This window comes from Leptosomus discolor, chromosome 1, assembly GCF_034619465.1.
Source record: "Leptosomus discolor isolate bLepDis1 chromosome 1, bLepDis1.hap2, whole genome shotgun sequence".
Classification (NCBI taxonomy): Eukaryota; Metazoa; Chordata; class Aves; order Leptosomiformes; family Leptosomidae; genus Leptosomus; species Leptosomus discolor.
Genome location: NC_141391.1, coordinates 31,156,557 through 31,184,465, shown reverse-complemented (window position 1 = coordinate 31,184,465; position 27,909 = coordinate 31,156,557). Strand labels below are relative to the sequence as shown.

Here is a 27,909-nt window from a genome sequence, read left to right as displayed (position 1 = left end):
GTCAGGCGCCGCCTCCTTCTCCTCTCCCCGCCCCGCCGCAGGCCGCGGCCCGCCTCTCCTTCTCCGCCGCCTGACGAGGGGACGAGGGCAGCAGTCGCGGCGCGGCGGGGGTGACAAGGCAGGAGGCAGCCTTCGAAGCTCCGCCGGTCCGGGCTCCTTCTCATCCTCCTTCTTCAGCGTGCGGGGCGTTGAGGAGCGGCCATGGTGAAGGTGTCGTTCAATTCCGCGTTGGCGCAGAAGGAGGCGGCGAAGAAGGAGGAGGAGAACAGCCAGGTGCTGATCCTGCCGCCGGACGCCAAGGTGAGGGCGGCGGGGGACCAAGCCGCCGGGGCCGGCCCGGCTGCGCGGCGACGGCCGCTCCGCTCGGCGGCGAGGTGCTGCCGAGGGGAGGGAAAGGCGCTGGGGACGGTTTTATTCTTTATATGTTCTTTCCCCCCCCCGCCGGCGATTAACCGCGGGCGGGCCGGCAGGGAAAGCTGCGCAGCGGTGTGCCTCGCCGCCCCTCTCAGCTCATGCTTCTAAAATGGCTGACAGCAGAACGAGCTTTAAAGCTCCGCTTCTCCCTACTTTGGGGGATTTTTGTGGTGCTTTGGTTGTTGTATTATTTCTTTTTTCCAGCCCGACAGCGCTTGGACCGCGTCCAACTCGGCTTTTAAAGCGCTTTCGTCTCCTTTGCGGCGTCCCGTCTGGACCCGCGAGTGGGGGCGAGCGGAGGGACCAGCCCAGCAAGGGTCTGCCCTCGCCGGCCCGCCGCGCTCAGGCGGGGGGGACGGGATCGGGGCCGGTGGCGCCGAGCCCGGCTGCCCGCCCGGTCCCGCAGCCCGTCCCCAGCCGCCGCCTGCGGTGGGGAGGTCGAGGCGTCCCGTCGGGGTGCGTGGGTCAGTCGTGGGAGTTGGTTTGCGTGGAGAAGGCTGGGTCGCGTCTGGTCTTCGCACCGCGTTTAATCCCCTCCGGCCACTCTCCGGGAGAAATCTGGCGAGCTGCTTGGGCGAGCTCGCCATCCTAAAAGGCTTCAGGGCAGGGAGCGCTTGGCGAGGGTGAAGTTGGAGGTTTGGCCGTGCTTGTGCCGCAGCGTGTTTGCAGAGCCTGGTGATTGTGTGTTAGAGCGAACTTCGCCTTGAAACTTGGGCTGGTTTAAATAAAGGAACAAAGAGCTGCCTCTCCCCCCCCGCCCCAAAACAGCACCCAAACTCCAGTCGCTGTCGCCTTCCCTCCGCGTCTCCAAACAGCAACAAAGAACAAAACAGCAGCGGCCTTTAAAGTTTTTGAAGTGCAAACCTGCCCAGAATATCAAAGTTTTTGGTTGCAATTTCTGTGCTCCAGTAATCAAAACCAGTTTTTAATTAGGAGTAGTGTAATTTGCTCTAAGCTCTTTGAAAAGAGAATGAAAACTTGGGAAATGGCCAGCTGCACACAGACAGCATGCCTTGCTGTTTTCATTTGCTTTCACAATCTTTTGTGCATCAGGCCTCTGAATTACTAGGTTGGATCTGGAAAAGAGATAGTGTTTATTAATTTCCTAAGTCTTTATGATGAAATTCTGTCTGGGAAGACAGTATCTGTTGAATTTTAGCATGATGTTGTGCCCCGGTGTATGTTTTGCTGTGATTTTGATGGGGCCAGGTTCTTCACCTGCAGAATCCGCTGGCATTTCAAAGCCAAGGGGAACCGCAGTATGTTTTCTAGTGACATCTTCCTGGTGCAGCAAGTGGTTAAATTTCACACTTGTACTGAATTTACTGCACTTGTAAAACTCCAACCAAAGTACTTAAGTCCTTAGAACGGTGTGCCACAGTAAATGAGGTGGTATCGTTACTCAAATTGCCTGCAATCATGGGAAATCTGTTAGGTGATCTGTGTGCCTCCCTAGCAGGAGTGCCATTCTCTAGAAGGTAATGGATTCCCAGAGCCCAGCTTGAGCTGTGGAGTTCCTTCCTCACCCCAGGTTTGGTGATTGGTTTGACACCGAGCACATAAGCAAGACAAACTACAAGTTCCAGAAAATGTGTTTTTCATACTACCTTGGAAATGGAATCCAGATCTGCCCTGGATGATGTTTGTTTCCAGATAGCCTACCAATTTGGGCTTGTCCTTCCTACTACTAAACAAACAAAATGCGTCTGGCTAATTGTACACTGGAGAGCAAATCCTCCTGACCCTGTCCGGATACTGACGGAAGCATGTTACTTGACTATGATTTCTTTAATGCAGAGCTGTAAATTCTTGCAGCTAAGGATGAGATACAGGATCTGGATTAACTTTGCCCAGGTCTTAGTACTGCTTTCCTTGCCTAGAAATGAGGTTTGCAAACATTTATTAACCGGGTCAAAAGGTGGTCTAGTCTCACAGTAGCTACTTGCAAGTTCTTGCACTGTAATAAGGAGATGAATGTGCCTGAACAAGGCTTAAAACAGTCGTAAACCAGCATGCTAGGGAAAGATGCTCCGTACAGATGAAAGTTCCGAAAGCGAATGAGCACTTTTAAGGGACATCGAGCCGTTGACATTCTCCTTGACACATTTCCATCTTTTCTCAGCAGAACTGCAGACCTGCAAAGTTCTCTTGAATAAGCTTTTTTTTTTGAGCTTGCGTGTTTTAGAGCGTGAGTAAAAACAGTAGCGTCCTCTGTAGTTTTAGAAGAAAAGGCTATGCAATCCTTGCAGGATTAACAATATTGAAACAAGTTGTGTTGTTTAGCTGTAGAGGTTATTTGGATCTTTGGGAGTTTATTCTCAGATCTCGGACAAAAAAAGGAACTAAAGGCCATTGTGAAACTTGGTACCTTTGAGGTAAGTGCAAGATACACTCTGTGAACTTTGCTTTCTCTAGTTGAAATGCATTAGAAACAAATCTTTTTACATCCCCCCTTCCCACCAAGGAACTTCTACTGCCTATGCAGTTCTTTGGAGGGCAGAGGAAAAATAAACCACATCTGTCAAATGTATCATTCATATTACTTCATTACTGAAAAAACCCTTGGCTCCAGTTGAGGTTTGAAGGCAATAAGAGAATGTATATAGGAGTAAATTCTGGTAGACTGAATAAAGGTTGCATCTCCAACACAGCTTATATGGGACATTTGTTTTCCCATCTCCAACGTCTTTACAGACGTTGTTTCTGTAGGATAATAAATAGATCTGGATCACAAGTGTGAATATGAAAAATATTACAACATTTTATGAAGCTTTCTTTTATGAAGAAAGACCTGGGAGGTGTTCTGGCCTTGGAGTAAATGGAAACACTTTTATGTTAATGGAAGAGGATCAGCAGAATTGCACATTCGGAATTCTGTTATCAAGAACTTCTGAAGATTTCAGCAAGAGATACTAGTAAACCAGTTGATATTAATGATTAATGCCAAATACTCTGAAAAGTCCAGAGAATAAAGACTCGTGGAATGAGCTTTTGGGCTAGTTCTTTGACAGTCTCGTTCTGCTGCTTTTCGCAGCATGATGTTATGAAGACTGCCACTCTGTCTGCCACTGCAGGATTACTCTCAAGTAGCTAATCTTCCTAGGGCTTATTAAAGAGCATTTGTGGCCAAAATATGCTGTTGATGTTGCATAGAAATACTCTGATTTCACCAAAATTTGCCCCGTACCCTCTGATGCAGACAATAATAGGAAATTAATTGGGGAAGGGAGGAGAGGAAGACGGGAGAAGAATAGGGGATATATCATGGGAACAACAGCTTAAAAAAAGCTTTTGCGGGAGGCAAGGATATTGTGCATTGGAGTATGCTACTTAAAAAGGAGGTTAAAAATGAAGAGTGTTAATCCTGCCTGCATAAATCACCTGTCAGTGTTACTGCATGTTGTGAAAATGGCTCTGTACTTACTGTAGGCAACCATGACAACTCTGCTACTGCTGTTGGGATGATACTTCTGTGCCATAATTCTTGGCCAAATTGCAGAATACTCTTAATATTAGAAGGTTCTCAGGCCACATTTAATTTTCTGCTTTGCGCATTGTCAGTACAATAGGGTATTTCGTGACCCAGTTTCCTAGCAAACAAACAATGTGTGGTATTTTAACATTTCTCCCTACAATAGATCTTTGGAGAGCCAAAGACGGTTCTGAGCATAGTTGAAGTCTTCGGACATTTTGCAGAGTCTGTTCAATAGATTAAGTCTTCCCCAAAGCTCTTTGGGCCCTCAGTAACTCTCAGGCAGTTGCTCCTCTCTGCTGGGGTCAGTGGCAACCTTTTGTGTCGGTGGGATTTTTTTGGTTGGTTGGTTGGTTGTTTTTTTTGCGGGGGGAAGCGGGAAGAGAGCAGTGCTCAACTCAGCACGTGTTCACCAAATGCAGCTTTGTGCGCGGAAGCTGTGGATTCACACATAGGTATCGTAGCTGACCTTTGGGTAGCTGTGTCTGCAGAGAGTGCAATGTGAAAGTGTAAAAGTTAAGGATGTTAAAAGCAGCAGCTTTTTTATTTGTTCGTTATGAGTATGTTATTACTCCACACTTGAAAATTAAATTTTTTTTCAGTTTAGCTTAATCTTTTCTAAAGCATACTAAAATAGGCACTTTTGACACAGAGTAAGAGGATCGACCTGAGGAAAGACTGTTGAACAACTAATGAGCACTGTTTTTCCATGTAGAAAAGCCCTTAGTTTTTGTGTAATTGGTGTTAGATGTTTCTGAAATAAAGATATTAGCTCTACAGTTGCTATACTCTGTGTGTGTGTGCGTATATATATAAAAATACTATATAACATGTATTTATATACTATATATATGTTAGTACACACACTAATAAATGGTCATTTACTTACTGTTTTGCTGTCAGGAAAGCAGGTTTTCCTTCTTCGTGGGACATGTTTGTAGATGGTTGTTTTGTGTGGTTTTGGTTTCTTTTTTCTTGGAGGAGCTTCCTTATTCCCTTCATAGCTTTTCTCCAGCAAATTTTCTATAGGCCTTTCACCAGTCACCGTTGGGGAAAGAGCAGTCTTTGTATTTTCCTGTGTTTTCCATGGTGCAACTAGGTCATTAAACCAGCCAGCTTCTGCTGTCTGTCAGAGCATTCTGGATTAAGGCATGATTATTTCAAAGAGGACCAGAAGTAAAAAAATCCTAGCAAAGTGAATTCTCTCCCCCTTCTCCTCCCTGACATAGCTAAGATTTTAATGGAAACCCACCAAACCTCAGATGAAAACCCTCCAGTTTCAGGCACAAAGGGTATCCAAGATTCTGTTACTTATTTGGCTTTATGGGTACCTGCAAGCATAAATTCAGGGAAGTTGAGTTTATGTAAACAAAACTTGTGACGGGGTTGTTCATGAGGAACACTTCCTAAGAAAAAAGCCTTGCGGCTGATGTCATCCCCTGTATCCTTTTACATGGTGAATCTGTGCTACTGGTTAAGTAGTGCAGCTTCCCAAAAATAAGATTGCTGTGGTCTTGAGACGTTTGGCTTCTAAAGCTATTCCATGGAGGTTGCCAGCAGTTGAGAGAACAATACTAAAAAACCAAGATCTTAAAAATTTGTGGTGCTCCTCTGAAAATCTCTCTCTGTTTTGAAGTAAGTTTAGGAATTTGGAATTGGAAGTTAGAACGTTTACAGGTGATCTGGAAGAGGTTGTGTCATCCTCAGCAATGGAAATGAACGTGTGGGACAGAGAAGTTCTGTCAGTGGTCTGTATCTCACTTCCTTTTCTGTTTCTCATCACTTCCTGACCTGAATAACAAATACAAAGCTTTGGAAATACAACCATTTCCCAGAAGGATGATATTTAATATTTCAGACAGGATGTGTTCTACCAGACCTTTGTGATAACTGCTTCGTCAGTTGTTTGTATCATTTACATTTTTGGCTGGCTGAGCAAGAGCTGGTGTCTGTACATGTCATTACAGCTTATATGAATTCAGTGCAGGGATGAGCATAGAGACAATGCAAATATTTTTGTGCAGTTCTAAATAGTTTCTCTTTTCAGATTAACAAACTTAAACTTGGCTGAGGCCTCCTTGCCCTAAAAATGTATTTAATGTATTTAGAGACCTTTTTTCTTTTTGTTTTGCTTAACATTGTCATATGGCAGAGTCCGTAATTAGATGAAGCTTTATGTAGTGCAATATCTAGAAGAACTATCCTGTGCTGTAATGTATTGTTATAGTTAATGCCATAAATACTTCTCTTGTGTTCACTCCTGTCTTTCTGTGATGCAATAATCTTTTCTTTCTGATAAGCTTCAAGAAACTGGATACTAACATTGCATAGTGGTATGAAAAATACCACTTAAGTGGAGGCTGTTGAACCAAAAGTTCTGTTCAGTGGGAAAAGCTAAAGTTAAATTCGTTCATTTCTGAAGATGTGGATCGAGATGAAATGCTGAACTTTACTGTAAAAACAAACATTTGAAAGAAAATGTTCTTGGAATCAGCAGTATTTTCAAGGAAAATGGTTTAGACTCTTTCCATTATGATGAATATTTAATCCAACATGTGAATGTCTATTTCAAGCAAAGTTTAATTTCAAAATATAATGTTTATATATGTTTTTCCTGATAAGTATTTCAAAGAAATGTTTACTGTTTCAAATCTTAACAATTGTGTTTTTACAGACTCAAATAAATAAATTTTCTTTGTTATTTGTGTGGTGTTTTCCAATCTTCTTATCAGCAGTTTAATAAATTTCGATGCTAATGGTTATTTGAGGGGGAGTTAATAAGAGTGGTAAGCATACGTACCTCCAGTAATGTTTTCAGTTAACTCTTCTGCAGTTGCCATTTTGGAGTATTTGCCAGCATTATACATGTTTTCTGTCTAGTAGCCACTAGCTACAGGCACCAAATAGCTTACGTATGAAGAAAATAGTTCTCTCTGTGACTCTCGGGAAGTATCTTCAAAAGCAAATACTGCATTTTTAGGTCCAAGTAATTTTAAATGTTCTTCATTCTGTGTTTCCAAAAACATTATGATTATTTCAAACATAAGAACTACAGCTGGGATAAGTAATGGTTTGTTCTGTTAGCTATTGCATAGATACCTTCCCCCCCCCCCCCCCCCCCTTTTTCTCCCCGCCCCCCATTTATGCTATGGTTGACAAAGGTTAGCATTATCTGTTTTTAGTCTCCTGATCCATATAAATAATACAACATTCATTTTCTTACTATTTATGTACTGCTTTTTATCCTCAGTGGAAATTACTTTGAATCTACAGATGAAAAGCATGCTAATTTATAAAACTCAGATATCTGTCCTAATTTTACAGATGTGGTAAACCAAAGGAATGAGATAATTAATAAGATTGAGCTCTGCAATGAAGTCAGAAATGGTTTCGCAGCAGACATCATGTGGTCTAGGGTTTGGACCACAATGGACATATAGAGAAACTCCAGCTCCTATGTGAGTGATCCATGCAGCATCTACAAGCAAGGGTCCTTTGTGCAACAGCCTTACAAAATTTACCATGAAAAAAAGGGCGAAGTAGTATTTGCCCAACAGTTATTATAGAGGTCATGGAAAAATTAAGTTGACATTTTGTTTGCCCTTTCCAAATAGTGTCTGCTTGTGTTTATACAAATATTTTTATAAAGTTTATATATTATTAAGTATATAATATACATTACTTTTTATATATGTGTATATATACACACACAAAAATAAAACCCACAGGCATTTTAAAAGTACAGTTCCTTGAATGCAAATCCTTGGATAATTTGTGGTTGTCTTTCTCCTAGGGTTCAGCTAACTCATCCTTTTGATTGCAGCTTTCTGCTGTTTTGGGAATAGAATGAGACAGTGGGATGACTGGAAAAACAGTACACTGGGGAGATCATAACTGGGAGGGGGCAGTGATGTCTGGGGTGGATCTTACACGGCTGCTGAATCACAGAGGTCTAGTTATTTATTTACTTTAAAAGATACAGCCTACGTAGAAAACCCTTGCATTTACACATTTGGAAATGCAGTACCTTTTGCAGGGGCAAAGGCTGAACATGACTTTTTGAGGCCACTGCACAGCGCAGCGAGTTGTCTTCTCTAAGGTTTGCAGTTTTGGGAAGTTCTCTTGCTGCTTGGTGAGGTGGTTGAACATGGGCCAGCATCTGTGTTTCTGCAGGGTGTGATGCAGCCGTGTGCTGGGTGCTGGAGTCTGTGCTCCACTTCAGGCTTTGAATAGTCTATTGCGGTGAAGCTTTTAAGATTGTTACCACAGTTTCTTCTAGAAAGAGGGCATAATCACATGTAAGCCTTTCAAGGTCAGCTCCTCTATGCAGATACTCCTAGGTGCTACAATTAAATGTTATTCTGTATTTGCATGTAGAGTGGTTTCCACTCAGAGAACTCTGCTTGCTGAGCAGGTACTACGCATCTTAATTCCCTCTTGCATGTATTAGCAAGGTATGTTTTTTGAGGACAGCGCTGCTGTTCAGAGGGGCCCCAGCAGGCTACAATAATGGGCTGAGCAAAACCTCATGAGTTCCCAGAAATAACAAATGCAGGGTCCTGCACCTGGAACAGACTCACCCCTCCATCAGGACAGGCTGGGCACCACCTGGCTGGGAAGTCTGTCTGCTTGAGAAAGACCCGGGGCTCCTGGTGCACAGTCCTCTGGGTGCGAGTCACTGGCATCGCTGAAGGCCGAGAGCTTTCCGATCCAAAAAAAAGACATTGACAAACTGGTGCGAGTCCAGCAGGGGCTACCATGATGGCTGGGGGCTGGAGCACATGCCCTGTGAGGAGTGGCTGAGGGAGTGGGGCTTGTTCAGCCTGGAGATGAGATGGCTGCAGGGGGATTTCTCAGCAGCCTCCTGGCACCTGGGCAGGTGACTGAAAAGACAGTGGCCATAAATTGAAAAAGGAGAGCTTCCAGCTGGGTACAAGCAAATGGTTTTTGTTCTGAGGAGAACTGAATGCTGAGCAGGTTACTCAGAAAAGCTTTGAAGCATCAGTCCTTGGAGGTTTTGCGAAATTGACTGGACAAGAGCCCTGAGCAACCTGGACAGGCTTCAGAGTCTGCCCTCGTTGAGCAAGAGACTGGACTAGAAACCTCCTGAGTGGTTTCTGCGATGCTAGATTCTACTTTTGAGGGAAACTGAGACACGGTGTTCGTAACTTGCTTGAGATGACATACCATCTGTGGCTGAACTGGGAATAGTTATTAAATTCTGAGGCTCAGTGGTGCATATGTGCATGCTAATGAGATCTCTTGGGTGAAAGTGCCATCACCACTTGGGAAAATAGCCTTGAGAGAAATCTAGGTTAAATCCACATAGTGTTCCATCATACCGATGTCTGAGATTCAGGCAGTCCTAGGAAAAAAGCGGAGAAATTTCAGACGTAAGAAGCAAGCAGGATAAGGAAGAGACAGGAACTGGAACAATCAAGGTCAAAAAGATAATTTAGTATCGATCCATTCTAAGTGGAATAGGAACCTTCTAAGTTCCTGTTTTCAAACATTGATCTAATTCAGGATAAAGTTGAGACAAATACTGCATTTAAAGTTACAGATTTATTTAGTGTAGCTTTTACAAGTATGGCAGAGCACAAGTCAATTATTAGTCAAAGACTGCAGGTGGGGAAAAGGGTTTATTTTGGCAATGTGTAAAAATGAAGCATTTTTCAAAATTGGACAGTTTAATGAAATACCATGTTTGTCATGCTGTATCCGTAAAGAGTGTAGTGATTTTGTTTTCTGAAAGCAAAATGTCTTCTGAAAATGTCCCATCTAACCATTTTAGGTTTGGGATTTCTTGTTTTAAAAAAACAAACATCCCTCAGGCACCTCTTGCCAGATGTCTGTGCAAGCTTTCATCTGCGTGTTTTGGTCTTTGACTTGCAAAGTGTTGCACCAGAACACTTCTCTTTTCTTAAAATACTTGATAAAAATAGGTGTGGCATGCAGAACAAATTTCCATCATTCTAATTTATGAAAATGTATAGGTAAATTCATCAACATTTATATGTTATATAAAAAAAGAGTGGCTTCCACCACGTCTTCACTAGCCAAGCTTACAAAAACTTTGTATTCAATGCAGTGCAGTGGCAATTGTGGTTCTCTGTGGCTGTCAGCAGCACAAGAACTTTGAATTCAGCATCCAGGCGTTTAAAGACAACACATTTTCCAAATATTACAGGTTTTGTTGAAGTTTCATGTAGTGAGCAAGTTGGAGGGAGAAGGAAGAAGGATCATAAAGCCCCAAAGCAAAGCAAATACAGGATGTGTGGAGCTTTATTACTTGATTAATGCAGACCCAGCACTCCTGGATTTTTTAAAAAATGATTAGTTAATTCTCTCCCTGCATAGTGTTAGTGTTACTTAGAAACTGTAGATATGTATCACAGAAGGGATGTGGCAGGGACCTCTGGAGGTCACCTGGACTAACCCCTCATATTCAAGCAGGGCCACCTAGAGCCCGTTGCCCAGGACTGTGTCCAGATGGCTTTTGAGCATCTCCAAGGATGGAGACTCCACAACCTCCCAAAGCAACCTGTGCCAGTGCTCGGTCATTCTCAAAAAGTGTTTCCTGATGTTCAGAAGGAAATAAGATGGTATTAGGATCCTGTTGTGTTAATTGCTGTGCAGAAAAAGAAAGGAGGCCGGTCTTTGGCCCTGAGTGTTTACAGTGAAAATGCAGGACAAGAGGCAAGGTGAGACAGGCTGAAGGTATAGAGCGCTTCTGCAGCTGTAGCCCAGCTCCTTTTCCTGAGAGCGTAGCACACGGATGTGGTGAATGGTTTTATCTTGTAGCAGTCATGAAGGGAGGAAATGGAAATAAGGTGTGCTCAGTGCTCTGCGTGTGGCAGAGACTGGAGGAACTCTGCTTTGGGATGGGGAAAGATACGGGGTGCGTAGACACAGGATAAGAAGGGAATTATGGAAGGGCTTGAAACCATGGGGTTTGGTGGTGAGAGGAGGGAGTTGGGGGATCTTGGAACTGGACAGAGGAAAGAGGAACAATTTGGGGAACACAGTTTGAAGAAAACAGTAAAATACAGTGTATGATTAGTTGTACAATTGCTGTAGGCAGCCTGGGATGAGGATATAGCCGAAAGGTGTACATGTGGATCACCTGAAGGAAGTCGTTTCCTGGTCTACAGAGACAGAATTTTCAGACGGTTTCAGTAAGTGTGGCTGGAGTCTTCTTTTGCACTTCCTAGTCCAAATAAGAGCAAAGCCCACAATAAAAATGACCTGTTTTAACAATACTGCTTGCAAATTTAATCAAAACAGCAGTAAATAGTTACAGGCTTCTTCCTCTTTACCCATCCTCTTTAATTGTTGGCTGTTATCAAGTATTGTAATCTCTTGTCTCAGAAGTTGAAGGCAGTGTTTAGGTAAATCAGGATTACTCACATTGGCTAAGAGTTGCAAGATTACTCTTCCAATACTGCTTCTTTTATTTCCCTCTGTCACATACCTGTGGGTGAACTGCTGATTCACAGCCTTTACGTTTACTTTACAGTTGTAATTTTCCTTGACTTCCTGCAGAGAAATTGAACTTCATGTTCCACCATGTTTCTCCCTAGTTTTACCTTCTGCTCCCCTTTTCTTGCCTGTTTTCTGATTTTTGTTCTCCCTTCACCTCCATCTTTCCCAATACATGTGACTTCCTTCCTATCTGCCAGCAATTACTCCCTTTTTAAGATGATCTTGAGCTGTCTGCTTATATTAATGTTTTTATTCCATGATGGTTACGGCTTTTGAACCATGAAATCAGTCATTTGACAGACACCTCATTTTTTAATAAGACACCCCTATTATTTGGTGAAAGGTAGCAGTCAACTAATACAAAAATGACCTTGGACTTTCAACTTTGGAGATCTCTTGGGATGTATTTTCTTCTTGCTGCTGGATTTCCTAGTGCCGTATAACAGATTTTGGTTTTATGATATCATTTTATAGAATGTATACAGACATTAGAAGCGCAGGAAAAGGTTAATAGTACCAACTGCCTCATAGATAATTCTAATTAATTAATCTTGGTTATCCAAGCTATGTGACTACACCAAGAAACATCAGAACTAAGCAACACCAGAACTAAGGTCTGGTTTTCATGCTGTTCTTTAGGGAGAGAGCCTTTGGCCAGATGGACAAGTCCCTGTCCATCTTGACAGAAGAGGAACTGGCAGTGCTGCCACTGAAGGGTTGCAGTGTTCAGATATCAACTGCACGTAAACAACCATGGCTTGTTTTCAGGCTTCATCATCTGAGTAGAAAGAGGAACGTCACTCCTTGTGATAAGCGAGAGATTTCTGAAGCATCTATTGTATATAGAGTCTTTTTCCAACTAGCAAGTTAAAAGATCATTGTACTTTAAATTTTAATTTAATTTTATTAGGAAGCATAAAATTGCTGCTGGAGAGGCAGATCAGTGTGATGGCCTTCCAGATTCACAGCATCTGCCAAGTGAGGAATCTTGCAGAAGCCTGCCTTAATTTCCCATCTGCAACAAGTAATAAATAGAATACCGGGCTTGGAGCAGTCTTCAGGCAGGAGTACCATGAGAGGAATGCAGAGCTCTTTCTAAATTAAGTTCATTTTAAATTGACTGTCTTTTGGGAGGATTTTCTACAGATGTCAGATTTACAAGTCAGAGCAGCCGAGCCTGACCAGCAGAATTCAGTTTATTGGAGCCGTTGGTCAGTATTTTATTTCAAGACGTTTTAGCCTTCCTCATTAAAAAACACTTTTAGGGAGTCATCATTAACTTCTCTTCTCCCCATTCCACTAATTAAAGCTGCAGTTGGTCAATATTTGCCCTTAGGAAGCTCCGTCTGCCCTACTGCATTTTGTCCATCCATGTGAGCTAACTGGCACGCAAAGGACCTCGGAAGAAAACTGTTCTGAACAGCTTCCAGCCAGTTCTACCCACATTAATTGTAAGCTCGTGTGTGTGTGTATAAAAAATACGTTATTCTCAGATGCATAATTATGGACAGTTTGTGTATTATGCTGGAGACATTTTTAATAATATTTGTAATAGTAACACTCTGCACTTGGTTCCTCTGTGGATCAAAGACTGCGTGTTGGTTATGAAAGACATTTCCTCCCCCCAAATTATTTTTATTGCTATCATATCCATTTTTAAATTTGGGGCATTATTTTTTACATAGGTGCACAAAGGCCATACAATATTCTGGACTCCCCACAGCATACCCATCATATCTGGTTTAGGTGGATTCTTACTTAATTGATTCGTATGAAATTTTTCTCATATAATTGATGTGTCCTTAATTTCTGCAAAGGAACAAGGTCTGATAATCTTCTCACCCATTTTAATATGAACTAGACATACGCCTTGTAAGTTTTTAGACTGCTTTACTTCTATAATGTTAAAGCAATTATATTCTACTATGTACAAAAAGCCACAAGGGGAAAATCGACGTAATTACCAAGTCTAATTATACACATTTGTGGCTCAGTATTGGAGCTCCTTAGAAGAATTTTGTGATGTTACCCCAAGCATGAATTTGGTCCTTCTGAAATTCAGCATTCATTTAAAGAAAAAGTAGCATTAAAATTGAACTGAAAAGAGCAAGAGAATATATGGCCAGAAGCCAATAATAACTGCTAATGTTTGCAGGTTTGGGGGCTATTAACTTTTTTTCTTTTAATCTCCTCCAGAACAGTTAATGCTAATTGTCATAAATATGTTCTTGTGAAGATCTCTCTGTAGTTGAGAGGTGCTTTGGTAAACACTTTGTGGTTTCACTTGTCCATCTCTGAAACGTTTCATGGTTCCAGTAACAAGACAGAGTGCAGCTTTACATTAGCAGCTGTGGTCACAGGTGAGGGAATCTTTCCTGAGAACTGCAGTCATCTTGTAATTTCTTTGGCAAAATTAAAATCTGTCGTCTTCTCACGATCTCAGATAACAGAGAATTTAATACTTGTTCTCTATCTGCAGGAAGATTGTTCCTGCAGAGCTTGAAGCTGTTCAGGTTGGGAAGTTCTGAACCACTTAATTGTAACACTGTAGGCTTTAGTGTACAAGTGGCAGAGAGATGCTTCTGTTTCATGTCTTGTCCACAGGAAATAGGCTAATCAAATGTTTTCCAATTAGAACAATTGGCTCATCAAGGGAAACAAGCCAGTATTGGGCTTGCATCCAGTTCCTCCTAAGGCATTTTGCATCAGAGATTAGTTCTGTGGCATCATCTTAAGGTTGTTGGAAGTGCACAGGGCAGGGATGAAGCAGAAAAGGGGAAAGAAAAGGACCAGAACAGCAATGATTAATTATTACTGCTCACAAAAGTAGAGAGGCACATTTTAGAGGTCAGTCTTCACCTGAAGTACATGATGCTTTCTTTTGTCGGATACCTCTGGCACCGGAAAGCTGACCTAGAGAAAAATTAGTCAGTGAGGCTGCAATCTCATGTTGTGCTCTGGCTTCAGAAGCCAGCGCTGCTATCTGGGAACAAAGTGCAGCCGTAACCATGTGGGGAGAGGTGCTAATTCAGCACTGTCCCTCTTAGTGGGGATCTGCTTTCACTTAATGTTTTGTTCTTTCAGAACATGAGTCACCTGGAAGGAGGGTGAGCATCTGTCACACTTTCTTCTCTCGCTGTGCGGAGGGTCAGGTTTATATAGCGAGGGGTGAATTATTCTTTTGGGTCAATTCAGCCCAAACTAAGCTGTCATGGCAACAATACAAAAGTTTAGCCAGCTGAGCCACAGGACAGCTACTAACATGAGTATAATTTAGCTTTGGTAGATTATTTATAATATTTTAATTTGAGGTGGTTTTAAACTGCTTGATGATGTACTTAGTTTTCAAATTCAGAAGAGGAAATCAATTCTGTGTTCTCCTTCAACAGCACAAAATGTTTTCAGAGCTACCTAATGCTTGTGGTTCCTCTGTACTGAGATGCAGTACGTTCATGAGCTCTGCTAAGCAAGAGGCTAAACTGGGCTTGACCTCTTGCTCTAAATTTGGCATGCTGTTTTCGATCGGCTGTGGGCAAATCAATGCAATAGGCAACTACAAATATAAAATAGCTTAACGTGCCACCATTAGGGATGCCTTCAGAAGTAATAATCATAAAATTCCGGTGCTGGTAGAGGATAAGAGGGTTGTATTAAACTTGTTGTTTACATCTGTCATCTCATATATCATAGCAAAATTATTTAGGGTGGAATATTGATAAACTTGTCCATCATGTTCCTTCTAGCACGGTAAAAGTGACTTTCCTTTTTGTGTTTATTTTTGTGGCCTATGCAAAAGTAATTTGACATTAATCCCCATTTCCAGGTAGGTGTTCACACTGTGTTTGATGCCTTCTGCATCACTTCGCAGATGCGTATTTTGTTAGTCTTTCTGAACTTAAAAAATGATGTAAAAAGGGAAGAGGCAGTTATTCCACTAATGGATAATTTTGCTTGGAGTTAAAAAAGGGAGAGGGGGGGAGGATAAAAGCAGCACTGGATAGGAATAAAGATACTCTTTATATTCTTCACTAGGCAATATTTTGGCATTGTATCCCAGAGCCAGTTTGCTATCCGTTTTTCTGACATTAACTTACAACAGTTTAAATGACAGGTATTTAAAAAAGTTTCAATGGGATGTCCTTTATGCTTTGAAATACCTAGGGAAATAGTTACCTAATGATATGGGGCAACATAAAAATAAAAATCCTTGTTTTACCTGGTTTAGATTTATAATTGAGATGATTTATAGAAGAATCCACAGTGAATCTTAACCTGACCTGAAAGTTAATTAGATTACCATGGGAGTTATGTCCTATTCTCAGTCTTTGCAAACAGCCAGGTTAAAAACCATGCAGCTGGTAATCCTGTAATTCTTTACACTGAATTCGTTAAATAATTAGTAATGTAAAACTTTTAAAAGTTGTTGCTTGACTTTTCATTCTGCTTTTTCAGTCCACGGCAACTGTTTTCTAGCCACTCTCATTTTGCCTTGTAATGTATCCCAGAAGTGTCGGTTGGAAGGGGCCTCTGGAAGTCATCTGGTCTAACCTCTCTTTAGAAACAGGATGGTTGCCAATGCAAGATCAGCCATGGCTTTGCCTAGTTGAGTCTTGAAAACCTCCAAAGATGGAGATTTCACGATATGATTCACTGCGGTAGTTTGCAAGGTAACGTAAAACAAAATTTGTGAAATATCTCCAGTTTGACTCAAATATTTCTGAATCAGATTTTGGCAGCCATTGCCTGGCAAACAAGCAGCGTTGCCACTTCTGTATGACAGATAATTGCAGTGTACTGTAAAGGTAGGTTTCACATCACCTAATTTTAGCTGCATATGCATTAGGTACCTGGTTTGTTAACCAAGGAATTTCCCTCTATAATCAGTGAAAAGAAGTAAGTCCCTCCAAAAGATGACTTCTCCCTCTCAGGGGTGGTTGGGATGAGTCATTCTCAGGAAGCTCCTCTTTCACCCCACCATTTCCCGGGAGGGTCCTCTTTCCATTTGGTGTCAGGCTTGCTTAGATGGCTTCAGCCAGGTGAGAGGAATTCCTTCCCAACCGGGCCAACGTAGCGTGGGGACTACACCCACAACTTTATTCAAGTGGGAAATCATCCTAATTAGCAAATACAGGAAAACACCAACCGCATCAACTGACAGACCATGGTTATCAATGCCTTCTCAAGCACTTCCCTTGTGCTCTTCCTCCATTTTCTGGTTTGGGTTTTTTTGTTTATTTTGCCATAATGATTTTGCCCTGGTCATCATTCTACCCTGCTGCTTTTTTTGATTGCAAAGGGGTCATGAATTGTTTTGCATTTATTTGAATTCTGATATTTTCCCAGGATTGTTGTGGCTTGGAAGAGTGTGGCTCGAAGATGGTGGTGTTTTTTTGGTATTTTTTTCTTTTTTTTTTTTTTTTTTAGATGTGAGTTACACAAGCACTTGGGGGAGGAAAGAGCATTGTAATGTGGCTAATAGAGGAAGGATTTTGCAAGCAGCAGTTTATTGCTTAGGATGCCTGTGGGGACTGCATGGTTATGCAAACTAGAGCCCCAAAGGGGAAACATCCTGTCATTCCTTTAGCATAACACAAACAGCAGATAGAGAGGCATGGCCAGCGCTGTCTTAGAGCAGAAACCTTCCGTAACAACAGCTTACAAAGCATCATTTTTTCATTCCCGCTTTTATTATTCTGCCAGGAAAGAGGTGGTAAAGTCTTTCTCATCCTGGTGGAACAACATAGGGCAGGATGTATTTTGCTTTTCTTACTACCTTTGATCTTTTGTTGGTTCTTCAGGTTCACTTAAATTGGATATACCAAGATGAAAAAGAATCTGACCTTTCTGAATTGACTTCCTCGCTGTGCTGTTGTTGCAAAGAGGTTGCCTGAGAACGGATATTTTTCTGTTGGCAATCTGCAGAGTGGCTTACTATGTGTGATTAGGTATCTTGGGAAATTTTGTTGTATTTTCCTCTTCCTTAAGACTTAAGTCTGCTGATCACAGTCAGTGACAGTGGCATTAAAAGTGACTGTTAGTACAAGTTTTCCTAAACCTCAGCTTTTAAAGTTCTAAAGTTTTGAACTTTACCAAATAAAATAGGTTTCCAAACAGTTGTGATAAAGTGCACGTAACCACTTCTGGTGGATGCAGAGTTTGTACTTGCTGGGCATGAAGTATCTGCTGTCATACGTGTCTTGGGAACAGTGTGTCGAAGGTCTCTCTCTGATGCATTGCAGGACCCTGAGGATGCTGTGCCTGTGGGGCAGAGGAGGGCCTGGTGCTGGTGCATGTGCTTTGGCTTGGCCTTTATGCTGGCTGGTGTGATCCTGGGCGGTGCCTACCTGTACAAATATTTTGCATTCCAGGTGAGTCAAATACATTTTTTTTTATGGGAGAGTTGTGTTTTTCTCTGTTATGCCTTACATTTAGAAGAGGGAAGAGAAGCAACAGACTAAACCCAGTAGCCTTGCTACTCCCATTTTTATCTTTCTAAAACTTCAGCTTTTCTAAAGGCAAAGTGTATCACCTGCTCTGAAGTTACCTGTTGGCAGAGAAGGGCAGGAACGAAGCTGGCAAATAAGAGAGCAACACTTTTGAAAACCTTACTTTGCAGAGAAAGGATTATATCTAAATAGGACTTGGGTTTAGGAACCCCAGCCGTGTCCCAGATTTTCACCTGCTCTCTCTCCTGTTTCGCAGTGCGGAATACTGGAGGTGGATTAACCCCTTGAAAGCCTTCTTGTTTGATCCCAGATTTCCTAAACACACGGTGCTGCTAATGCACAGGAAAGGGACTGCCTGTGCCGTGACTCTTCTCCTTCCTAGCCTCCACCTTCCTAGCCTCCACAGGGGTAAGAAATACAGGCCCTGCAGCGGACTTGGGAGAAGCACAGCCGACGTGGTTAAAAACATGCTCTGTCAAGTCAAATCCACACTGACAAGATTAGACTTCTGACAAAATATATTTTCAGTCTTTAAGAAATGGCTCTGCTGAAAGAGGAGCCCTGTGAAGGCAGTGGTGCCAGGGAAGTGGAGTATTTACATGAAACATGGGAGATCTGAGTTAAATACTGTCTTCCTCGGGGGCAGTTGTCACTGGGCAGCGCTGGATGTGCTGGGCTGTTGCCCAAGTGGTGCGAGCACCCCTTCCCTCCTTCAGAAACTGCCTGGGTTGCAAAGGCCACAGGGTCAGAAGGGGAACGTATAAGCAAAACATGAATCCCTCTAGCCCACTGATTAGTGAACATAATTATAAGGTAGAAATTCTGTGTTCTTGTCCCTGCTACCGGGATTATTTCTTTTTTCCCCTGTTCTAGAAGCTGCTAAGGTGGAAGGCAGAGTGATTAAACATGAGAAATTCTAGCTGAACGTGCAGTTTATAGTCTCCTTGGCGATCACGTTAACCTGAGTTACAGGGGAGCAGTAGTGTTGCAAACGGTGCTTAAAAGCAGAGTGTATCTTGGTGGATTAACAAGCGCAGAGACCTGCTGTATTTCTAATGCCTTTTTCATCCATGCTTGGCACTGCGGTGCTCCACCTTTCATGTCAGCTGGCTGAAATTGAAAGTGCTGTTGAATTCAAACCTCTGGTACTTGTTTATGAGTCAGATCTGGGTTGAAGGAAAGGAATTGAGATAATATTGCAGTGAAGACATTTTTTTCAGTGTTAAACTTTACAAATTGATGACATGTGCCTGTGTTGTATGTTTCTAAAACTATCTGGCCTATAAATTTGGTATATGACTTCCTCTGACTCAAGACTTTTATTTCGTGCTTCATTTGGGTAACCTGTCATGTGTACTGTGATAGGAGGACACAAATTAGTTGTTTTATTTTCTTTTTAATACCTTTTTGTCTTTTAAAACTGTTAAAAAACTATTTTAGAAACTGACTTTCAAAACCTCTGAAGCCTTGCAAAACTGAGCAACTTCACAGAATAATTGAGGTTGGAAGTAAACTCTTGAATTCTTTTGGTCCAACTGACTGCTGCAAGCAGGACCAAATTCAGAGTTAGAATTCCTTTTAAAGGGTGATTTGGATGACCAGTTTCAGTGTTTTAAATTGTAATTAATGACTGCATTTAAATCATAATTTAATAGTAATATGGATGCATATAGATGTAGGAACTTCATTGTCTTTCTGAAAATAAGATGCAGTGTGCCACAGATAACAGATGCAAAATTGGAGACTAGATTTTGAGAACCTGCTTTTGGGATCCTGTTTTCCTTGAATTCAAGGGAAGGACTCCCTCTGGGTTCAGTATGATCAAGGTTTTACCCATGGTCCTGTTGTAGATCGCAACTGGCTCCTACTTTGGTGTATGAATCAAATTGAAGGGAAAACATTTCATCTAGTTTGACAAGTTTTTCTTCTCCGCGGTGCTTTGAGAATATTAGTTTTAAACTTCTAGGCTACTGATGTTTTTGTTGCTGGGTTGTTTACTATTTTTAGCAGGGTGGTGTGTATTTCTGTGGAATAAAGTACATTGAAGATGGCTTAAGTTTACCTGAGCCTGGGGCAGAGGCTCAGAGTGCTCGCTACCACACGATTGAGCAAAACATTCAGATCCTGGAGGAGGAAGATGTTGAGTTTATCAGTGTGCCAGTCCCTGAGTTTGCTGATAGTGATCCTGCTGATATCGTCCATGACTTCCACCGGGTAAGAAATATTTCTCAAGAAGTTGAAAGCATTTAAAACTTGAAAAACGTTCCCCCTCAGTCATCCTGATAAATGTACTCCCTAATTATTGTGGTGGGGGAAAGTGGAGGGTGGAGGAGGCAGCAGAAACGTTTTGATCAGCAGCAGGCTGCAAGCAGTTATTAACCCGGCATACAAAGTACAGCATTATACAATCATCATGAGGTAGTTTGTAAACCACCATTTGCAAATGCAGTTCTGTTTTTAGAAAGGGCAAAATCTTAGAGCTATTTCCTTTCCTTAGTATGAGGAAGTAAAGAGAATATAGCTCTTGCCATGCTAAGTCCACCAAGCCAGAATTTGGCTAACCGCTGTGGTCCTGAGGGAAATTTGGGAAGGGCTGTCATAGCTTTGACTTCAACTTGCAGGGGCTGGTTGCATCTGACGTCACTAGGGTATGTTCAAGCACCCCCAGAGGTGCTCTCCTAGCACAGCTCAAAAACCTCAAAGCAGCAGCAGAAAGGGAAGGAAACAACCAGCTGATGGACCATGGAAGAGAGCTCGTTTTCCAGATGCCGTAGGAGGCCTAGCAGAAGCTAAATTTTCTTTGTGCACCACAGGCTACTGTGATTCCTAAAGGCACTGAACTAGGGTATTAAAGCACTTTTAGCTGCTTCTTCCTTTTTTGATAGGAATCATGGTAATAATTTTTTTGCTAAGGCAGTCGACAGGCCTACAGCTCTTGGTATTAACGACAGCTGTAAAGCAAAACAATTAAAAGCCCTTCTTTTCTGTATCAGCCTGCTGGAAGCTGTCTGACAGCGATGAAATGTTCTACAGCTGGTTCTCAGGAAGCTGAATTTCTGTGAACGTTTGAAGACTTTGCTGAACAGCTTTTTTAAGCAAAGCATAAAAAGAAGAATAGGGCAACGTCCTATTTTTTTATGCGAGCTTCAGAGTTTCAAGTTTTCCAGGCAAAATGAGTGCTATCTATCAAATATTCATAACCAGATTTGGAGGAAACATTGCTTGCTTGAGCCATGTAATTTAAAAATATTCCTGAATATTTTTAGGGAGCTTCTGTTAAGAGTTAGAGCAAAGCTTCTATAGAGGGAAAACCAGAAAAAAAACCCAAAACCCAGTATGTAAGAAGTGAATAGGAACAATAAAATACTAGAAATTTACTTTTTGATTTAATGGGTTAAAGGCTTTGCTCTAAAGGTCAGTGCAAGGATCATTTGCCATAGGCACAGTACTTACTCCCATGTAATGAGATTAGTTGCACTGATGATTGCTGTCCTGGTACTATTTTGACTGTTGGGTTCTTGGTGCTCAGTATTTTATGTACGTCCGCAGCCTTAGAGCTTTCAGCAGCTTGACATAATGTCTTCTTTAGCAAGAACAGATGCAGTAAAACACAGCTCAGTGAACACAGCCATAGGATTCATCAGGATAATTCCCTGGGCTTTTATATCTCTGTTTTTATCAGATAATGGCAATATTGCAGTTCAGGTACTATAAAGATAATAATTCAGCTATGAATAATCATTAGCACTTCAAGTCAGTAGTATTTTTGAAAATAAAAGGATTTTTGTGTTATCTCTAACAGTATTTTTTTCCTTCTATATTTTGTTCTTACCAGCAGCATTTCCCCTTTACACTACACAAAATATAAAAGTGTGGCGATTAGAGCAAGGTTTTGCCCTGTTGTTTCAAAATGCAGGCACTAGGAATAAAGGAATACTCTACTTGATTCCCTAACAGCTCAGATGCACCTTTGTAATTTCATCACTGTGGTGCATTTGAGCTACTTATTGCCTGCTGCCTTGCACAAATCCCTGTCATAGATTTAAACTCTCATCAAGACTGCCTTTTATTTCTGTATTTGCCTACTCTTAAATTGGAGTTTGTTAGACAGACTTTAGAAGAACAACACAAGGCAATGGCAGTTCAGGAAAGTCTGTGTGTGAATTTTTCGATGTTATTTTGATTAAAATAAGTATTTCTTCAACAGAGACTCACTGCCTATCTTGACCTTAGCCTGGATAAGTGCTATGTGATTCCTCTGAACACTTCAGTTGTTATGCCACCAAAAAATTTCCTGGAGCTGCTCATCAACATCAAGGTACAGTTAAATCATAAGTGATTTGTTCATATGACAGGGAAAAAGGAGAATTATTTTTTTTTCCCCAGAACTCCAGTGTTCACACAAGACACATGTGCTATGAAGTTAACTGATCACTAGAGATCTTTGCAAAGAGAAAAAAAAAGTTACAGCCTTCTTAGTTCATTACAATAATGAAGGGATTATTAATTCAGAAGGAGGCAAACAAACCTGATTTCATTCTTTGGTGCTACAAATTTGATTGACAAAATTGTTTAGATGTCGTGTACCTAGACTCTTTGATAGTAGTCTATGTGGTTTTTAGTTTATAATCCATTGTGACTGTGAAGTTTCCGTAAAGCATATATGTGCTGGACTAAGACAGCTGGTTAGCTGAGAGGCTTAAAAGTAGATATACCGGGAAATCCTTTTAACATGGGCATTGTTTAAAGCATAGGTCCCTAGGGTTGAGCCCAATTTCGAACTCATCCAGTGACTTGAGGGTGATGAACGTGAGGTGAGTTGGATCCGCTGTGTGTGCTCAGGGAAATTAGATGTGGCACTAGGTGTGAGGGACTAGCACTGGATGTGAGCTCATGAGGCTTCCAGCAGCCTTAAGGTGGATCTTCCTGTTTCCAGAGAGGTTTTATAGGAGTGATCAGGATTTGAACTGTATGATTAGCAAAGCTTATTTAAGCAAGAGGGGTTTTAGTATAGCCAGATTCCTGGTTGTGCAAGTGCCAAACCTTCAGAACAAGATACAGCGTCCTTAAAAACAAGGACCCTGGAAAAGGACTGATACCACAATCGCTGGACAACCAAACGTGAGTTTTCAGTATAATGTTGTGGCAACTCCTGCTTCCTTCCCAGCAGGGTTTGATATTTGGACACTACTGCCTGGTCAGTGGTGCTGGTGCTGGCTGGCTTTTTGACACCATGGGGACACTCTTTTCTGTTAATAGTAGTAACTGGGTGAAACATAAGGGCCTGTGGAATTGAGGAGGCCAAAGTAGATAATCTAATGGGGTTTCTTACTAATTTAATATGAATCATCTTTATATTTTCTTTTTTTAACTCTTACGTATGTAATGCAGATTTAAATAGTATTTACCTTGGTTTTCAGCCTTCCAGTTTCTTTACAGAACAGCAAAACACTTTGGGTGCTGAAGAGAGCTGATAAGCTAACATGTGTCGAAGATTAGGGGAGAGGGTTTTAAGTTTTATTTTACTGGGCTTTCGTAACTTTAGAATAGTAGTTAATATCATCTTTGGGTTTGCATCTTTCAAATAAGCCTTTGGAATTAGGACTCCAGGAACCATTTTAGCCATTTCTGAGTGGTTCATGTATATAAATAAATTCCATGTGAAAAATGACTTCGCAAGTAAGTTCTCTGCTGCTTTTTTGCTGCGTATTTTGAGACTAGTTATTTAACCACACTTTCATTTCCTGTACATAAGAATGAAGTGGTGTCTGTAAAACTCAGTGACCCCAGGTTTTTTTACTTTATGTATGCTGTTTTGTTTCCATTTTTAGCTTGCGCAAATTCCACTATTAAAATATGTTAATTTCCTAGTTTGTATTAGTACTAAATCAAATACGCTTGGTTTACCAGTAAGAGGATAACCAGGCATCACGCATTTAATTGAAAATCTGTGCAAAAGCAAACTGTTTTGATCATTGTCCCCAACAGTGAGTGCCCTAATTTTATGAGACATCTGTTTAATTCTCATTGTATTAACAAAAAGCTGTGGGCATTTGATGTCTCAGAAAATCAGGCTAAATGTTTTGTAACTGAAATTTGGGAAACTATTCTGTAGATGCACAAAGCGAGTAAATTTTTGTTCGCTGTCCTGCAGTCACGCTGGTTGCACAAGGAAAAAAAAAGTATAATATTAAAGTATTTGTTTCATTAAAATGAGCTCTGAATACAGGCAGAGGACATTTTATGAAAGTGGAGGTGCTCTGAGCTGTTGTGTTTTTAAAAAAAGCCATAATTTTAGCCTGAAGAACCACATTTCTATATATTGAATCAGTTTGCTTGAATATGCAGACAGTGGAAGGCCTCATTTCCTTGGGAAACAAGGCTGAAACCCAGGTATATTTGTTCAGCCACCTTGTTCCCCTTATTGAGCCAACTGGACGGTTTTAACCACATGTGATGCACAGGATGTCTCGGAGATGACGATATTTGTGGCTATGCTGGATCCCAGTGCTGGGTAATTGCTCCTGCAACAGCTGGGCAGAGGAGATTCCTGCACTGAGCTCCCCTTCCTCCTGCGCCCCCTGGGTGGGCCAAGAAGGCCGAGTTTGGGAGGGGTCCAGGAGGTCCTGGGAGGTCCTGCAGTTTGGAGGGCGTGGGCCCAGGACTGTCCTCACGGGCTGCCCCAAGTCCTCAGTGCTGCTGCCCACGCTGCCAGTGCCCTGCACTGCTGTTATGCTCTGGGGCTCCTGAAATTTGATAGACCGGAGGTTGAGATACAGTAATTTACAGTGATTTAATTACCAAATAATGAGTGGGATAATTTGGGAGTGTGAAGTCTTCCAAGCTCTTATTTAAAGCAAAAAAAAATTGCTGCTGTTTTCTTCATAGTACGTGGAGAAAATTTTCATAATTTAAAGTGAATTTTATACAGTCCTCTCTTTCTTTATTGAAAAAAATAGTGTTTAATCATCTACTTCTTAAGATGTCACTTGGACTGAAAAGACAGTCTTATTTTGCAATGGAAATTTCAAGTTGTTTATTGTCAATTAAAAAATACAGTGATCTTTTGCCACAGAAGCTGAGTTTGTTTCCATAATAAGTGATCATTTTATTTTTAGAAAGCAAGCAACACCGTCTCCACTGCTATAAATTAGAATCACACTAACAGGATTTCCTAAATGGAGTATATTTTGAAAAAGTTGGTGATTATTTACCAGTGGGAGTATTAGGAAACTGGCTGGTAGCTGACCATGTGTGTCTTCAGCTGTGAGGTGTGCACAGAGCCGGAGTCCTCCATCATTTCAGCTGCGGCAAAATAACACTGAAGGGACTAGAAAAGGCTTGGGAAGCCTCTGTGTGTTGTCGTGACACTTCCGTTTTTCAGTGTATTGCCCTAAAACGCCTGATACACCACCGTAGCTTTCTAATACCTTTCCATATAAACAGTTGTGGGAGTTGCCGTAGGAACTTATGGGGCTAGATGGTCTTGCATTTGGCTTGAGAGTTGTGACCCACGCTGTGAATACATTCAACGCTTCCCAAACCCAGTGGACTGCAGCTGGTGTGCTTCATCCGCAAGAGTATCTCCATGTAGAGCATGCTGCTGCCAGCTCCTACTTGGGAGTAGTTCCCACTGAGCTCTCTTGGGCTGTTGTTAATTAAGTGAAAACTTTGGATGATGAGTGCAGGACTGATCTGTGATAGTGGGTGCTCCTGGAAGGAAACAGCACTTCTCTGCTGAAGACTGCCATTACTGTGGCAGGAGGGATGCATCTGGAAGTTTTGTGACCTTTTTGAATATAATTGTTATGTATTTCTGTAGTGCGGTGCAGTCATGTTTGCACATTAAGAATAACATTCTGTGGGTAATACATATTTTGAAAGAATTCGAAGAAGGTATGTCACAGCCGTGTTAAAGAAACACATTGCGAAGTGTTTCTTGTGTACTTAGACTGTGAAGAGATGGCTTTTGACAGAGCTGTTACATTTTTGTTCAACAGGCTGGAACGTACTTGCCTCAGTCCTATCTGATTCATGAACAGATGATTGTTACTGATCGCATTGAAAACGTGGATCAGCTGGGATTCTTTATTTACCGCCTCTGCCGTGGCAAGGAAACCTATAAACTGCAGCGCAAAGAAGCCATGAAAGGTAAATGCTCCTCCTGTGGTCTTTGGTGTTGGCGGAAAGTTCAGTGCCGCTTGAGTTCAATAAATAGGCTTGATTGTATTGAAAGGAATGACTCTTATTAAAGCAAGGGGGTTGCTTATTACAGTAACCAGCTCTGTGGGCTTAAGTACTTAAGTGTGATATTTTCTGTGTAGGTCTGGAAATAAGTAATTTTATTGTGCAAAAGTGCTCAAGGCCCCAGCGAGCCAGGAGCTGATAAAATGTGTGTGCATGTATGGGTATGTTTTCTGGGGTTCAGGCTTTCATTGATGCTTTTCTTTAATCTTGTTTCTTGACCCCCAAAACAAAACAAATTAGTATGTGAGGAGCTATAGCCTCATATTCCAAGTACAGAATTGCAGGTGGTTCATGTTGTTAAAGTCATCTGTGAATTAGTCCACGTCTTCCTATTTGCATCAGTGAAATGTAAGAGTTGTCTTCACAGGGGAATTGTAGTGCTTGGTACGCCTTCATGGAAAATGTTTGGAAAACATCATTTGGAAGAGTCTTGACAAGCTATTAAATATGGCTTTAAAATTTTCACTCAGATTTTACCCAGACTTTTTTTTTAATTAAACTTCACGTGATGTGCAAGTGCACACTGAAGCAGTTTAATTGCTTTAGTCATATTGTTGGACCTGACTGCTTGGGAAAACAAGGAAAAGAAATACGTTTTGTAAAAATAATTTTGAACAATGTTTAAAAATTAAAAGGTCTTAATAGCAAAATCCAAATCAAAATTCTGTATGTTGATCATGTGGTAATAAATGATGAGCGTAGGTTGGCAGTGAGCATTAGTTTGGCTAAAATTTGGTTAAATTCTGTCTTTTTCTGATTCCAAGATGTTGTTTAAATACTACTAGTCCACTCTCTTTTTTGCCTATAGAGGTTTCTTCCTTTGCTGTTCCCTTTCTTGCATCCCCACAAGCGTTTTTACAGATGAACAGAGAGGGAGATTGGGAACTGATCTGAGCTAAAACTAGCCAGTGGAGGGTTTTGGCAGGTTAGCTTTAACTGAACCAGTACTGCACTTTGGTTCACCACACCTTCAGGATCATGAATGTGTGCCTGGGTGTGTTTCCTCTGAGAGGGGGATCAAAGAGGGGTAGTTCCGATTTCTGGTGACATCTTATTATAGCAAAAGTGAAACTACCATGTGTCTGATGTTCCTCATCCCTTCTTCTATTTACCCTCCATTGTTCTTTACTAATATGAACAGGAATTCAGAAGCGTGAAGCCATCAATTGCCGAAAGATTCGACACTTTGAGAACAGGTTTGCTATGGAAACACTCATCTGTGAACAGTAATGAGGAATACGACGAAAAACGACAGTATGACCCCACCCTTTGTATTGTGTGCAGTGATTATTTTTTAAAATCTTCTTTTATGTAAGTAGTGGACAGGGCTTTATTGCTGAACACCTTCCATACTTTTCATCTCATGATACATGTAAAATCAGTATGTTTTAGTTTTTTTCCTTATTTTCAGGTGTGGTGTTCTTCTTATATTTGAATAGCAATTGTATAAAGACTTAGTTGCTAGTGCATTTCATGTGATGAATCTTGAATACTAGGAAGAAGAAGAAGTCTTTGAAATATCCACCCGTTTTTAATTAAGTAAAATTGAAAAGAATTATTAATGTACAAATGGACTGCAAGAGCTACTTCTAACTGTAATATTACCTGCTCTATAGTTTGTTACAGCAGATAGACAGACCTGTATTTGACTCTCCCTAACAAAGTGCAATTTGTTTCGTTTTTAAAATATTGTCATATTTCCCTTTTTGGATTGATTTCTGACTTGATGTTTTAAAATGGCAAGTGTTTGCTGTAACAATCTTTTAGAAAATTAAGAAGTAACTTATGTTACTAACTTGTATATAATCCATGTACGTGCAATGGAAAATAAACCTTATAAACCTG

General features: G+C 41.3%; 1 protein-coding gene across 3 annotated transcripts; it reads left to right on the top strand.

The window, feature by feature from the left end:
* The first annotated feature begins 88 nt into the window (after positions 1-88).
* On the top strand, positions 89-27,909 carry ITM2B (integral membrane protein 2B). 3 transcript variants are annotated; one of them, XM_086481945.1, is made up of 7 exons: positions 89-300; positions 6,246-6,260; positions 17,611-17,739; positions 19,825-20,031; positions 22,025-22,135; positions 25,818-25,968; positions 27,206-27,909. In XM_086481945.1, exons 1-7 carry the CDS (start codon positions 202-204, stop codon positions 27,292-27,294), a joined length of 801 nt encoding a protein of 266 aa, XP_086338071.1. In that variant the 5' UTR covers positions 89-201; the 3' UTR covers positions 27,295-27,909. The 3 variants fall into 3 exon arrangements, with proteins under 3 accessions (XP_086338071.1, XP_086338070.1, XP_086338069.1); XM_086481944.1 differs by lacking the exon at positions 6,246-6,260 and having other exon boundaries at positions 19,828-20,031; XM_086481943.1 differs by lacking the exon at positions 6,246-6,260.

Bases quoted from the DNA above. Each gene is read 5' to 3' on its own strand.
- ITM2B (XM_086481945.1), top strand. From the start codon at position 202: ATGGTGAAGGTGTCGTTCAATTCCGCGTTGGCGCAGAAGGAGGCGGCG. The intron at 20,032-22,024 runs GTAAGAAATATT...TTTCTTCAACAG, and splicing joins TCGTCCATGACTTCCACCGG to AGACTCACTGCCTATCTTGA. The intron at 22,136-25,817 runs GTACAGTTAAAT...TTTGTTCAACAG, and splicing joins AGCTGCTCATCAACATCAAG to GCTGGAACGTACTTGCCTCA.